The 15,509-nt window shown below is 33.9% G+C and overlaps 2 protein-coding genes across 2 annotated transcripts; one reads left to right on the top strand and one right to left on the bottom strand.

Annotated features, from left to right (window-relative positions):
- Positions 1–258: 258 nt before the first annotated feature.
- LOC111047495 (putative lysozyme-like protein) lies at positions 259–5,488 on the bottom strand. Its single transcript, XM_022333257.2, has 3 exons — positions 5,009–5,488; positions 2,596–2,929; positions 259–371 (listed from the first exon to the last, which is right to left on the bottom strand). Exons 1-3 carry the CDS (start codon positions 5,094–5,096, stop codon positions 356–358), a joined length of 438 nt encoding a protein of 145 aa, XP_022188949.2. The 5' UTR covers positions 5,097–5,488; the 3' UTR covers positions 259–355.
- A 734-nt stretch (positions 5,489–6,222) lies between these two features.
- On the top strand, positions 6,223–10,724 carry LOC111047505 (keratin, type I cytoskeletal 9). Its single transcript, XM_022333267.2, has 2 exons — positions 6,223–6,460; positions 9,026–10,724. Exons 1-2 carry the CDS (start codon positions 6,307–6,309, stop codon positions 10,342–10,344), a joined length of 1,473 nt encoding a protein of 490 aa, XP_022188959.2. The 5' UTR covers positions 6,223–6,306; the 3' UTR covers positions 10,345–10,724.
- The last annotated feature ends 4,785 nt before the right edge of the window (positions 10,725–15,509 follow it).

Here is a 15,509-nt window from a genome sequence, read left to right as displayed (position 1 = left end):
TAAGGAGATATGGTTTGGTAATTCCAAGTCGTTCATTCGCATTTGAGTAGATTTTCCTATATCATAATTGAGCTTAATAGAAATAGGTGAAGATATAATATCAATATTACGGATTAAATATTTGCAGTTCTCATTGAATACCGATAGCCTTTTTGAGATGAATTTCAGGTTTCATCTCCAACTTGTCACCAAAGCATGGGTATCCTATCGAAAAACAAAGTAGGCTATTTGAAGATCAGGAGGAAAAGAAAAATCGCATTCCAGTTTCAAATCTGTAAAACTTTTACGGGAGATCGTTGTAAAATAATAAATAGTATTTCCGAATTCCAGTTGAGGATGGAAGATTCTTCTCAATTTAGCGGCCAAAAAATCTGTAAAAAAGTGTTAAGAAGAATAAGCTTACAGATGAATAATAATTGTATAAATACACATAACATCAAAATTTTTTTGAATAGCCAATATATATTGCAGTGTTGAAAAAACACTTTGTTTTTTATTATTTTCCAAAATAGGTTCAGTTTGTCAAAGACAAGATATAAATCGCGAGTGGATTATAAAAATGTCTGGCGCTCACGAATATAATTGGAAAAATGTTAATTTCATCAAGTTAAGACATTCAAGAATCTTTACAATGACTTGACCAGAAATAGGACATCATCATAAACCGATCAATATGAATCCTTAATCAAAATCGTTAGAACTGCTTAATAGAATTCTCAAAAACCATCTGAAGTGAGTATAATAACACAGAATATCCAATCTATATGGATATTCTCTGCTAATAGAATATTATAGTATAATATATTACTCTAGTAACTTACTCCAGTATCACTGTATGTATTACTCTAGTATCACTTATATTCCACGGTGATAGCTATAGTGATTCTGTAGAGATTGTTTGCATACCAAAATAAAATTTGTTTTCAATACTTTCCTTCGCGTAATAGTTACTCTTGAACCATATACCAAGAAGGCCTAAATTATTTCAGGTATTTAATCTGATAAATTGTTTTGGGTGGTTTTGTGTATAGTGTAGAAAATCATATGAAATGAAAATCGTAACATAAACGTACGGTATTTATACGAAATAACGAGAAACTATCAAACTGGATTTCAGTGCACTAGAGATTTACGGAAACTAGTTCCTTTTGTTACTTGATCGAGAGAATTTTAAGTCGTTTTAATCAGTTCAATAAATAATTTATATTGATGAGATTCTGGTTTGTATTTGTTTAAGATTATACGAAAGTTTTTTCAGTTGAATAGATAAATTAGTACACTTTTCTGTATTCTCAGAAACACATTACCTATGAAACGTGAAGGAGAATATTTATTCATTAATTCAGACTATTACACATTTTAATCAGTTTCAATAAATAATTTATATTGATGAGATTCTAGTTTGTATTTGTTGAAGATTATTCAAAAATGTTTTCAGTTGAATAGATAAATTAGTAAACCTTTCTGTATTCTCAGAGACACATTACCCATGAAAGATGAAGGAGAACATCAATCTATTAATTTAGACTAGGTACCCTACTACACATTTGTAATGAATTTCGACAATGTTATCCAAAAACTGCCATATTTGGGAGGTTCTGCATGTAACTGGATTGCCACACAACAGTGACTGTGAGAAGTGAAGATATAATTCCACGAGTTCTAATTGGAGTAGGCCTATTCCCACTCAGCCCGGCCAAGCGTGCATCAATAAACCCATTAGAACTTATGGCAATTATATATTTTTTTCAAATTCAAATAATCTTTATTCCTTCTTTACAACATAGGTACTTTACAAAAATAGCAAGCGAGATGCATATAGTACACGGAATTCCCCCACAAAGACCAATCGTCTGCGTGTGGAGGAGAATTCCATGGATAACACATTTGCAATCACAAAATATTTATATAATAATTACAAAGTAAATGAATATTTAAAAAAATAAGAAAAATAAAGAAAGATAACTTATTCATAATGAGAGAGGATGGCTCTGAGACCGTGTCACGCTGGGTTACAAATAAGAGAAAGGACTAATTTATCATTAAAAAAAAGGAAAAAATAACATTTATATCGTGTCCAGAAAAATCACTTAATGATTTCAAGGAATTTTATCTCTACAAGGGTTGTTGGCGGGTGTAAGGAGAGCAGAGAAGGGCTTCAGCTGCCTCCCAGCCAATGCTATATAGCCACCTGTCGACACCCCTTCTATACACGGCCAAACAGCACACTTCAGCCTCTCTGATTTCATTTGGAATGTTTCTATATAAAATGTGTGCTAAGTAATATGAATTTGGTAGTTCCGACCTATGTGTCAATTGAGGAATTTCATAATTATAATTGGACCTATGGCGAGTTTCATAACGGGAATTCAGATTTGTTTCGCCGATGATCTGAGTTTTGAATTTTTTTATGTGAATTAAAAGTGATTTGATAAAAAGTTGTCTGATATTTAAAACCGGAAATTCTGAAAAAAGCAAGATAGTCGGGTATCTGTGATTTCTTTTCAGCATTTTCTCTGTTTACTGTCACTGGTGTGTGGGAATGGGAATCCAGCTTAAAGCTATTTCCTTTAGTAGTTTGCTAGAGATACTCACCTTTGTAGAAAAGCGGGAATTGCAGAGAATGTCTGACTGCCAGCGTTGGCTTCACTGGTAGCGATGCTGCCTGAGAAAGGTCCATAGGAAATGCTCTGCGCCTGGGCGGCGCTATTGGCAAAACTGCCACTTCCGCCACCCCCATTGCCGCCCCCAAAAGCACCTGCTTGTGCCGAACTGCCCGCAAAACTGCCACTGCCTCCACCTCCGATGCCGTTACCGCCCCCGAAAGAGCCCGCTTGCGCCGAACTGCCCGCGAAACTGCCTCCGAACATACCCCATGGATTGAACCCTGCCGTATTGTTACTGGTCTGTGGTGATCTTTGGTGTCGGACTGTAAATCAAAAAATTGATTCAACTTTGACGAGTCCAGAAACGATGAAAATTGGAGAAGAGAAGATCTGGAGAAACTTTTATGGAAAATTTTTATGCAGGTACTGTAATCAGAAAATTGATCAAAAAATTGTTCAAGAACAATGAGAATTGCAGAAGAGAAGATCTGAAGAAACTTTTATAGGAAATTTGTATGTATTGTAAAAGCACAACCAACTCATGCATAAGCCACCTTTGTGGCTGAGATGGCTGCTGTAGTAAACATGACTCATTCATGTTCTCATCTTCTATGTTTAGTCTCAGAATAAGTTACAAAATTTTCCAAGTAGAAAAATGAGCTATTCTCAAACTAATTATTATTATCATTCATTTATTAGGTTAGCAAAAACAATACAACGATTGGAAAAGAAAAAAACACGCTATTGCCTGTTCTGGTTATTTTTCCAAGCATCCCAAGAATGAATTACATTCGCCTTTATTTATTACATCCACATTCGATGGATCAGTTTTTTAAATTATATTATACATCATACTCATAGATTTTTTTCCAAATGCAGACTCATTTTAAAACGTCTAATTTGAAAAGTAAATTTCAAACAATCTAATTGTTTGCATCATAAACCTAATCTTGGAATAGATCAATTTATTTGTCGTACCGATAGAACAATGAGTTTCGCTTCATAATATTGTAATAATACAATAATTTGAGCTTCTTAATATTGTCCTTATGATTATTTATTTTAACTGTCAATGTTTCTATTAAGTTATTATAATATGCTGCCAGTATAGCTAAACACAATTATTATTTTATCAGTTCTTATGATGTTTTTTAATACACATTCTCGCAAATAAGCATCGACCTAATTTATGACATTATCTATTTTCATAATAATCATGTGACTCATATTTTTCTTTTAAATTTGAAGCCATATAGTCACACAATCTAATAGGTGAGTATTTCTAATCCTTTAGTATTTCATATACATGTTTTTAAGAACGGTATCATGTGCAAGTGTCCCAAGTTTTACTTCAACAAGTTACCAGTTGAGCTTGTTTTATTTCAGTTAGACTACGTCCTATTACACCTAATTTCACATTGTAGCCTGAGAAAAATAATGACCTTGCTGATGGTACTGATATCATGCTTCGATGAGTAAAAAATAGCCTGTAACAACTCAAAATATATTTAAAATAAAACATCATGACCATGGAACTCTCAAGTCGGTAGTGCAGTTAAGTAAACTATATATCGTACTCAATTTCTTAAGATTAAATTCAAAATAAACAAAAATTCGTATTTTAGGAAGATAAAAAATTCATTTACAATTATCACATTTCCTTTCCAAAAGGGGCTTTTTTTGAAATCGTTTATATTTTCAATATAAAATATCGTAAAATAATTTAAGCATTTTCTTTAATATCAATAGAATCCACCCCAATAGGTACGGTACATATTATGAAACAAACGCTATTCAATATTTTTCAATATACAAATATAATATTTTGAAATTGAATTATTTTATGCTTGAAAATTTCTGAAGAGTTATTCTGCTGAGAAAATCGTCTGCAAAAGTGAAATGAATGATCGGTAAATAGCCTATAATAATTCTCAGTTGTTTCAAGTGGGATCTATCGCAGCTTCAATCAAGAAATTGAAATAGGCTTATAACTGAATATTTTTTAAAGAACAGGCTACTGAATAGTATAGCTAATTAAAGATCATTTATCCTGGTTGATAACCCTTATATCACAGAAAAAGAATAAACGTACTGCAGTAGGGTAATTAAAACGTTCAACTTAAATGGAAAGGCATAAAATGAAGTTGAAATAAAACACTATTTATAGCTTCTAAATCGAGGAAGATGATTCACGAAGATGGTATCCTTCTAGGATACATCCAATATCCTGCTTCACTTGCTTTCTATATTTAACTCATTGAAAATAATAAATTTAACCATTCCACTACAAATTCCACTGTATTGATTTATTAACCATATTCGGCCAATACTACCGCGTAAATCCCGTGAATGGATGATGAGTATGATTTAATGAATGGACTCTATTATTGATTGGTACTGACCGTGGTGACTTGGAGCTGTGAGAACAGTGGCCAGCAGCGATATTGAGAAAACCAGTGACAGAAGTGACGAGTACTTGAAGGTGTCCATTGTTTGTCAATTCAGAAGCTGTTCAACTCTTCTACTACTATTCTGAGACCACCGGAGGCTGTTTATATGAATCATTTTCTCAGTTCACCCTTTACCTCCCACTTTTGTTTATTACACTTTTAATGAAGGCCATTTTTCCGGAAGTGGAATAACAGGGATTTACCTGTAGTTGATGTAGCAGGTGTTTCAGCTTCTCTGGATGTCAAGGAAATCTCTCGCTTGGAGGACTTCCCAACTGGAACACTATTACTGTCATATAATTACCTTAATTTTCAATTTGATGTTGTTAAAAGAGCTGTGACAATAAATTCAGAACATGGAAGTCGACAATTTTAAAGAGTTTCATCATCATTACACATTTATTCCCACATCTTAACGACCAAATACAGAAGAAGTCTGAACCTTCAAAGTCAGAGTCTGGTTTATTTGATGCATTTGAAAAAGGATAAACAAAAACACTTCAGACTTCTATTTTAGTAATTTGAGTCATTCGTGAGAGGTAATGGACAATGCAGATTTGACATCAACCAGTCAATGACTGTGTAATTAAAAGTCACTTTGTTTTTGAAGTTCAACTATATATAGGCACTTTATATTGTGTGGTATACAAAACAGACATGAAACATTCAATGACAACGACGATACATTATGAAAATTCGATAAGCGAATGATTCTAATCTATGGTTTTCATTAATTAATATAATAAATAAGCTGGACACTAGGCCTATCATATAGCATTTCCAACAATCCCAAACTCTAAAAATAATGTCACCACAACTCATAAATAATGATACATGAGATAAGATCAACAAAAAATCGACATCATCAACAAGAACACGCAAATAATGACTTGCAGGAAGTTCCAGAATCAATCCGTACTGATATCAAGTAATTATTACAATAATACATCCGAGATTTGTTTGTATCATCATCACTCATGTTAGTTGCCGACATAGCGTGTGATTGTCTCGAGTAGAAACTCGCATGCGTATAGGGCTGTAGGCAGACAAAAACCAAACTTTGATTCGAAGAAGTGGCTTGAAGCGGTTTCTTCACTTGAAAATGATCATCACTGGGGAATCCGATCGCATAGCCGAGATAAGACAAGGAGGAAAGTTGCTGGCTTTTATGCGAATGTTATGCGACGGTTGAACTCGTCGTGGTGTATATAGGATGGCACACAGTAATCACCAGCTCCAGTCGGATCAGGATGGTGTTCGGATCAGTGGCGAGGAGAGACCTTGGGATTAAGACGGCGGCGGCGGCGGCTTCACTGCCAATGCCAAAGTCATCCACGACCTTTTACCTACTGCTGTTGCTAATTGCCTATGTGCTTGTGCATCCCTCCACATCTAAACCTTCAAGTAAGTAAATTCTTATGATATAGGCCTACCTATAGTGAGATTCAGTTCAAACTTCCAGCCTTGGTCCCTTGGTAATCATTGATTTTATTTATAAGGAGTTTGTTATAATATAACTAACATAAATTTCTCACAATGCTGTCAGTTTGAAGTTAATTTTCTATAGATTTATTGATTTTCCTTCATTAATCAAACAATAGAAAATTCACAATAGATGTGACTCGCATAATAATTGAGTCCTTCAGACCCATATTTTATTCCCATTAGTTGCATTGAACAATCCTTTACATCTAGACCTACATGTAATCCTACAATATTAGTGTTACAAAATGCAAGTTTATGAATAATTTTAAAATCAATTAACTTACGTGCTTCATAGCTATATGATTATTGAATTAGTCACATAGAGAAATTTATTATTAATGTGAGCATCCTAATATATTGAGAATCCTCTATCATACTCTTCTTTCCATCAGTTGGAAATATGATATTTCTTTAATGATGGAAATGGGATTAACTAATTTTTTCATGCCGTTTTATTAGTTGTAATTACGTTTTTTATCCAGGAAATCACGATTATTCCATATCGTAGTACATTGATAACAGACGTAGGCAATATTGTTATGAGGTCTCAATAAAATGTTTTCAGTTGAATATAGAGAGTGAGATTGATCAATTAACTTTGAACTAATGAATAATGTAGATAGCTACATGATTTTTCAATTATTGAACTAATGCTCTTTGGTAGTATTATCATTTTCATCAATATCATATTTAAAATAATTATGGGAAATGAAACTTATTACTAAAATTTTTAAATCTAGGCTTTATTAATGATTGATAGATTAATGCATAATCTCCAACTATTCTTTCTTTTATTGTACATACCGTACTTCATCCTTTCAAGAGAAACATATTTTAGAAATACGAATTCACAATGATTAAGGGTCAATATAGGCTAAATGACTTAAGAGTCCTATAGTAAAATTTTCTGGTGCATTATTCAAACTATTAAGCAAAACATTAGAATTCATTGAAGAATGGCGTATTCAAAAACATTATTTTAATCATACTTTGAATGATATGTACCCTATACTATTGTAGCCTACTGGTCAATTTCAATTAGTTGAAAAATAGTTGAAATATCAATACGGTACCTATTTATAAAACAGTATTGAATAATAATATTCAATTAATAAATTTATAAAATAAATAGAGTTTATTAAATGCAATAATATTGAAAATCATCCTCAGTATGATAAAATTATTATTATTTATTTTTGTTGGGAGCACAAATTATACCGGTATAGTATCCCTTCAATATCATCAAGTTTTCATTCAGTTTGAGGTTACCATTACATTTTCCACTATCTACTCTGACTTAATTGGTTCAATAAAATATCGATTTTAATAATATTGATTTGTAAAAAGCTGCTTTGATCTATTTTAATCGATTCTATTGTTTTAAATTTAAGTTTTGGTTCTCATATCAAAAAAATGTAGGTGGAATGTCCCAAAAAAGTTTTAAATTTTTCAATAAACTAATAATATAAATAACACTGTAATACAATACTTCAAAATTTATTTTCATTTATTTTATTTATTTATAATTTTTACAAAGAAGCACTGATTTAATATTTACTGAAGAAAATGAATGAATTTTACATAGAATAAATAATTTCCTTAGTCTACTCATATAGTCTGAATTTTTGACTCTCTAGGAAATACTTTTTTATTAATTATAAGAAAACTAATACCATGAGCAGCTCAGTTGCTTTCTCAATGTAGACTTACCTATCTAAATATGATTTTTTTTTAATTCGATAGTCTTTGACAAGATTAATATCATATTATGATATGAAGCCTTGTGTTCCTGTAATAAAACATAACCTCTGATCATCTATAATATAAAAAAGCAAAGGATTAATTATACACGTGGGATAGGTAGTATACACGTTCGCGATAGGAAATTCAAAAATGACGCATCATTACGTCTGAAATACTGGACTGATTAACTTGAAATTTACACGTTCGCGATAGGAAATTCAAAAATGATGCATCATTACGTCTGAAATACTGGACTGATTAAATTGAAATTTTCATAATGATTCTTCATTCACCGAGGATTGTTATAGGCCTATTTTAAATTCTTCAATATTTCAGTACCTCAAGTTTTCAGTTTGCTCAATTATATTGATAAGTACTATGATACAATGATGTGAAGACTATAAAGCGGCTTGTTGATAATTCATTATCTCCTGGTTAATCAACTTCCAGTTAATCTTTTCATTTCAATTACAAAATAATTTTTTAAATACAAAGTCATGATTTCTTATACAGATATCCTGTTATTATATTCTTTAATTATTATTAAACTGATTTTCTTGTCTATTTTGTAGGATCATAAAAGCTATTGAGGATAGTTCAATTGAGGAGCTTCATCAACTTCTAACTGCAAAACATTTAAATATTTTGTGTAGGCCGAGCACAGTCATGATTGTGCAAGCAACAGTATGCTATGTCATGAAATGAATTTTTCGAATGATTTCCATTGTTTTCTTGTTTCAGATCTACTTGGAGGCATCCTTGAAGCACCAGCTAAGCTGGTGGGTGGGTTTTTGGGAGCAGCCTCAAATGCCCAGAGTCAAGCTCAGAGTACTAGCATTGGGACAATGTTTGGACCGTTTGGCGTGACATTCTCCCAGTCAACAGCCAGCAGTAATGCGGGAGCAAATGCAGCAGGAAATGGAGGATATGGCGGAGGACCAGGATATGGAGGAGCTGGAGGATTTGGAGGAGCTGGGTCAGAAGCAGGAGCTGGAGCTGAAGCAAGCTCCTCTGCTGGAGGTTTCGGGGGATCTCAGGCAGCTGCAAATGCTGGCAGTGGATCATCAGCAGGGCTAGGAGGGTATAATCAAGGAAACGGGTTTGGAGGAAACTATGGAGGGGGCTACGGAGGTGGATTTCCTCCATCCAATGCAGCCAGTAATGCGGGTGCCTCAGCATCATCAAATGCAGAAGGTGGATATGGTGGCTTGGGTCCACTCTATTCAGGTGGTAAGCAGGGCAAACCATCTGGCTACTCACCACATCACAAACCCCAAGGGCCACCCCATCATGGCCCCCCAGGGCCACCCCATCATGGCCCTCCAGGACCACCCCATCATGGCCCTCCAGGACCACCTCATCATGGACCACCACATCATCCACCATCAGGCAACTTGTATGGAGGACATGGTCATCACCATAACCATGAACATCATTCAGGAGGAAGTGGATACGGACAAGGCAATGGTGGTTATCTAGGGCAAGGAAGCCACTCATCCTCTCAAGGTGGAGGTATTGGACATGAGCAAAATTCTTATGGGGGAGGATCTTTTGGTTCAGGTTCACATCACAAGAAGCCAGGCTCCAATTACCAGGGAGGAGGTGGTTCATCTTATGGAGGATCTTCAGGATCTGGAGCAGAAGCATCAGCAGGTAGCTCTTCATCTGGAGGAAGTGGATCATCAGGCTACAATGAAGGTGCTGGCTCCAGCCATCATGAAAAGGGTGATAATTATGAGCAGAAGGTAATGGAAGTGTTTGGACCAGAAGGAGGTGATGGTCCATTTTCTTCAGGTAGTAACTATGGTTCATCAGGAAGTGGTGCTTCAAGCCAATCAGGAGCCTCATCGGCTTCACATGAAGGTGGACATTATGGGTCATCAGGACACGAAACTGGATCTTTGAGTTCTTCATCTGCATCAGCAAATGCTGGAGCAGGAAGTTATGGTGAGGGAGATTCATCAGGTAACACAGGAAGCTACACAAATGAAGAAGGACAGTTTGACTTAGATGTTAGAGAAAAAAATCCAAATCTCACAAAAAAACTCATTTTTACATAATTTACAGAAATAGATTTGTTTGATGAATATTGTAGATGGATTTAAAAATGTGCAATACTTTGGCTTCGATAAAATCAATATCAGGAATTTTGTATTAAAGTATGGTATATTAACTAAGATTGATAAGAAAAGAAGTTGAATTCTATTTAAGTGGTGAAATTCATATTTGCTGATTCAACTGAGTTGTTGGAAATAATATATCCATTTAATAAGAAATAATAAATGAGATACTGAGTAACCTAAAAAACACAAGCATTTATACTCCTCAAAAATTGGAGTGTGTCAGAGACTGAATTTTTTGTATTAAGACAAATGAATCCCATTATTTATTTAACAATGCAGAAAAATCGATAAAAATTAAAAGAATATTAGCATAGAAATATATATTTTTATTCAATCCGCTTTTTCTACCGTTTCCCTAATCGAAAGTCTATTACTATCATTGAAAGTAAGATAAACTGGATTATTTCAGAAATAAAAATAAAACTCCAAGTACCCTTTTCTAAAACTGTTTACTTACGACATGTTTCGGCTATGATGCCATTATCAAGTGGTTAATGAAGTTAACAGTTGTTAATATTCAGTTGTTCACTTGATAATGGCATCGTAGATAAAACATATGAGTAAACAATTTTATAAAATGGCACTTAGATTTTTATTTTTATTTCTGTTCAAGAATAGGTATCGCCCTAACGATAAAAGACAATTTGACAGGATTATTTCATTATGACTGTGAGTTCTGTCGATACAATATTGCAACATTTGATAAGTCGAAGGAACTAAAAGTATTCATGAACCTTTTTAGAGTATATTAGCCTACTTTATAATTTACTATGGGATGCTCAATAGTATAGTCCTGTATCTGAAGAAAAAAATCCCGTGCCGTACCATATTAAAAACTTCTTGCTGTACATTAAAAATTTACATTCGAGTCGCGGACGCGTTTTGAACACTTATTTTCACCTCGGCGTTTAGGGTTGCTACTGAGCAGTAGCTTCCACGACTCGAATTCAAGTTATATATTTATACAGCAAGTATATATTTATTTATTTTTATTACTTATAACCGCAATGCACAAAGCAAAGAATATCCAAACAATATGAGTAAACCTCCTTTGACTTCCGACTATGAAATGCGTAAGATCTTTGATTAAATTAGTCAGCTCGGATTAGAATAAGGCTACATAAAATAAAATCGATTTCTCGTTCTGGATCGCAGTCTGCTAAAATGTAGGCTACAGTGTGAATTATATACCATTCTTGAAAAAGCCAGTGACCTTGTATTCTATTATTACAGGATAATTCCCTCCACTACTGTTAACGATTTCTGTAATGGAGAACTGTCAGATTAATCTTTCCGTAATGAACAGAAAAGTCTACTTTTTGGAGCAAAAAGAAGATTGCCTTTAGCTTGTTGAACAGCAGTTCATGTATCACGTGTGGACCCCATCAAATTATATTTGCAATTCAGGTTTAGAAAAACGTGATAGTTGAACATGTAAAAAATACTGTACAGCGAAATGTTTCCAACCTATTATTATCGTCTTCAGTCACATGGAAACCGGTTTTCGTTCTTCCAGGATGACTCTTTAAAAGTCTAATGAAATAGTGAGCTTGACATGAAGAAGTTGTGTCCACCCATGTAATGACATGAATAGAGTTTTCAGTAATAATTCTATTGGTTTTTCCGACTCCATAATCTCTCACTATAGTTCAAATTTGACAGCAATATCACATCACGATTACCATAGTTTTATGTTAATTGCCAAAGAACATGAAGTAGATGCTTGGTAATAAACAGTGTCCTACTCTAGTATTTGCGGGTTCAGATCCAGTCTAGACTAATCAAGGCTCAAAACGAAAGTCAAGAAAGGGTAAACGGGAAATTCATAAAATGTATCATTTAGTATGGAAATGAGAATTGTAGGTCAATAGAAGGGCTTTGGAATTTGTGTTGTAAATATATTTTCATCAACTTCCAAAAGCTCCATGGCACTTTTTAAATACACTAGAACTTGTTTCAATGCTGGGTGTTGCTCAATGCAACACACATAATGAACAACATAGAATCAGTTTCTCACAATGAGCAAGACCTGTCAATTAGCCATATATCATTTTTGACTGTCGCACAGTGGTTCGTTCATGTCTCATTGTGAACCAGTTTACTATAGAGCACCATCTTCTATTTTAGTAAATGATTCAGTCAATAAATTTGGCAAAGAATAATCCAAGAGAACATTTTTAGAACAATCAGCAGTCCGGATTAGAAAGACGATGGAATTCAAAATACATTTACTGGATGTTACATTGTCGGGAAAATTACATGAAAAAGTAACAAACCATAAAGCTAATTAATTTAGAATTATGCTACTGTACTCAAGAAATAATATTCAGCATTCCAAAGATGTTTTATAAAAATATATAGAAAACATTTTTAGCATGATCCCTCCCGACTCTATAGTGAGGTCCACCTTTATAATGGCAGTAGAGAAAGATAGAATGGCAACGTTGCCGATCTGCCGGTCTTGTCAATGCCTTCTAGCTTATTGTTAGCTGATATAGGTTTATTGATGTAATATTAACTGTTCATTCTCGTTTAAAATAACCAATTATATTTTATTAAGCAAGAAGTTATATTTTTCAATAATTTAATAATGAATTTTCATGATAAGAATAAAATATTTTGTTAATCAACTTAATTATTACATTGTTAAAAGACGATCTGGCAAAAGAGCAAAGCGAGAAAGAGATAGCGCTATCCGCTATCTTGAATGATAGACAGGGATAAAAATATTATTGCTAATCATACACTGCCATTATAACGTGGACCTCACTATAGTTTTGTTCTGAATAACCAAAAATGTTTAAAAATTTTGCTCTCAGTAGTCAAAATAATTTATAAATAGGCTACTTTTCTTAAATTGAATAATATCAATAAGGAATCGTTACAGCTTCATAGTAATAAGCATAGTTCAGTTGTTCACTGTAATAATAATTAGATTCTCACGTCGAAATGATAATTATAAATATGGCAATTGATTATTTATCATTAATGACAGGCGTTATCAATATTGGGGTGATACGGATCGTCGTCTATCAAGACTACAATGAATAAAATTTCGCTTTCATCTTTTCATCACCTCAGGTAAGGAAAGTATTGTAATCAAGTTACTAATTTGTATTCTGCCATTGTTCAAGGCTAGAAAGTGATCTTCAAAGACCCCAATGTGTGATTGATGAATAGGAGCTATGAGCACGATAAGAGAACTGCTTGATTGAATTAAAAATTTATTTTAGGTCACAAAATAGCTTCAATACTTTCCTAGCATAGTGATAAAAATCTAGAGAATAGACAGTTGAAATAATCAATATTGGAATGCATTAATTCATAACTGTTAGGAATAGCAAAAAATACAGCTAAATTAGGACCATTTGACATGACTTTTAAGCGGTCCATTCACTATCTGATTTTTGTCAAATCTGTTTCGACGTCGGACCGTGAATGGTGTTGTAGTGGGCGGTTCGAATGTTTCCGGACGAATTTGACAAGTCGGGTAAACAGTTCATCCGACTTATCCAATCTCGCAAGGTCAGCCGCCTAATTAGGTTCGACTTTGAACGTGAGATGTTGTACTAATCAGCCGGACATAGGTGGTGAAAGATCCAACGTGGTGGCTCAACGTAGTTGGGTAAATTGTCGGATAATGGATGGATCGCTTTAAAACCTTACAGGCTCGTTAATGATTATTTCAGCCTCGCTGACAAAAAAATCACTCATTCTACTACACTTTGTCAACACTATAGTAACAGAAATCTTCTGTAAGCCATCTTCTGGCTATTTAATGGAAACAGCATATTTATAATATAAAAAACCACATTGGATTAAATTCCGATTGACCAAAACCACTGTAAGGTTGAAGACTTGTAGAAAAATTCAAATTCAAATTAGTTGCTTCCACCTAATACAAACTAAAATTACAGTACTTGGTTCAACATATTGTGTAATTAGCCTCAGAGAAATAACCTCAGGTTCGCCTTATTTTCTCTTTCCCAATGTTATTTACATTTCAGTGTTATTTTCACAAATAAATAAAGAATGAAATAAAAAATATTCATTATAACAAAATACTGTAAAAGCTTCAATGTCGATTCTAAAATGAGAAACATTCAATCTCGTCAAATTAGGTGAACAGTTTCTAACTTTCCACTTCACTTTTCAAGAGTATGTACTTTCAAATAATGTTAATCACTGTAATCAAGGAACCTCCAACACAAGGTAATATTTCAAAATCTGAACCAAACCAAAATAAAATACCTGATAAAATTATAAAACAGAATGGTGAACTTCAAGGGTTTGATCAATGCTGAAATTGAATGTTTCATCTACCTGTTAAAGGGAAAGTGTCACTTTAAAAGCGACACTTCACAGAAACTATCTGTCACTTTTCCCCCTTTGGCTCAACTCACACTTAAGCGACTCAGGTCGAGAAGAGACTCGACTCTAGTCGAGAGCATGTGTTTTCAAATGGTGACAGTCGCGGAGACTAGAGTCGACTGGTCTGAGTGTCACCATTTGGAAACACATGCTCTCGACTAAAGTCGATTAGGTGTGAGCTGAGCCTTAACGAATGCTCAGTGTGGACGCAGTATAAAAAGTGGATAGGGAATGTGATGAAGTTGCAGTTGGAAGAGTTCTTTTCAATGTCACAATACGTGAAGATTCACTGTATAAAAAACGAATTTTTTATATGATGTATTTTGCTTATTTGTTGATAAATTTAATTTTATTTAGAACATTTATTTCTTACTTAAAAAACGCCTGCCAATTAAATCCAATTTCAAGGAATTTCAATTAGGGAAGGTAAGTGATACGGGAAATGGTTAGTTCTGTGGTCACCATCTAATCGCTCATATATAAGATAAAGAGACATGCACCATGCGCCTGTTAGTCTTTGGAATCTTGAACAGACTCCGCATAACATCATTAATGAGATTTGAAGTCGTTTTTCGTAAATTCTTAGTAATGTTCAGAATGTTCACCTAAAGCTGCCATTGCTCACACACAAGGCTGGATGTGGATGTGGGCGACAGCCGCATCAAATATTCACATCTATTTGTAGACCAAATTGAACAGGGGAAGCGACTTCTATGAATAACGTCAACGAA

This window comes from Nilaparvata lugens, chromosome 1 (assembly GCF_014356525.2).
Source record: "Nilaparvata lugens isolate BPH chromosome 1, ASM1435652v1, whole genome shotgun sequence".
NCBI lineage: Eukaryota > Metazoa > Arthropoda > Insecta > Hemiptera > Delphacidae > Nilaparvata > Nilaparvata lugens.
The sequence above is the reverse complement of the archived record's forward strand: the minus strand, read 5'-3'. Positions and strand labels throughout refer to the sequence as shown.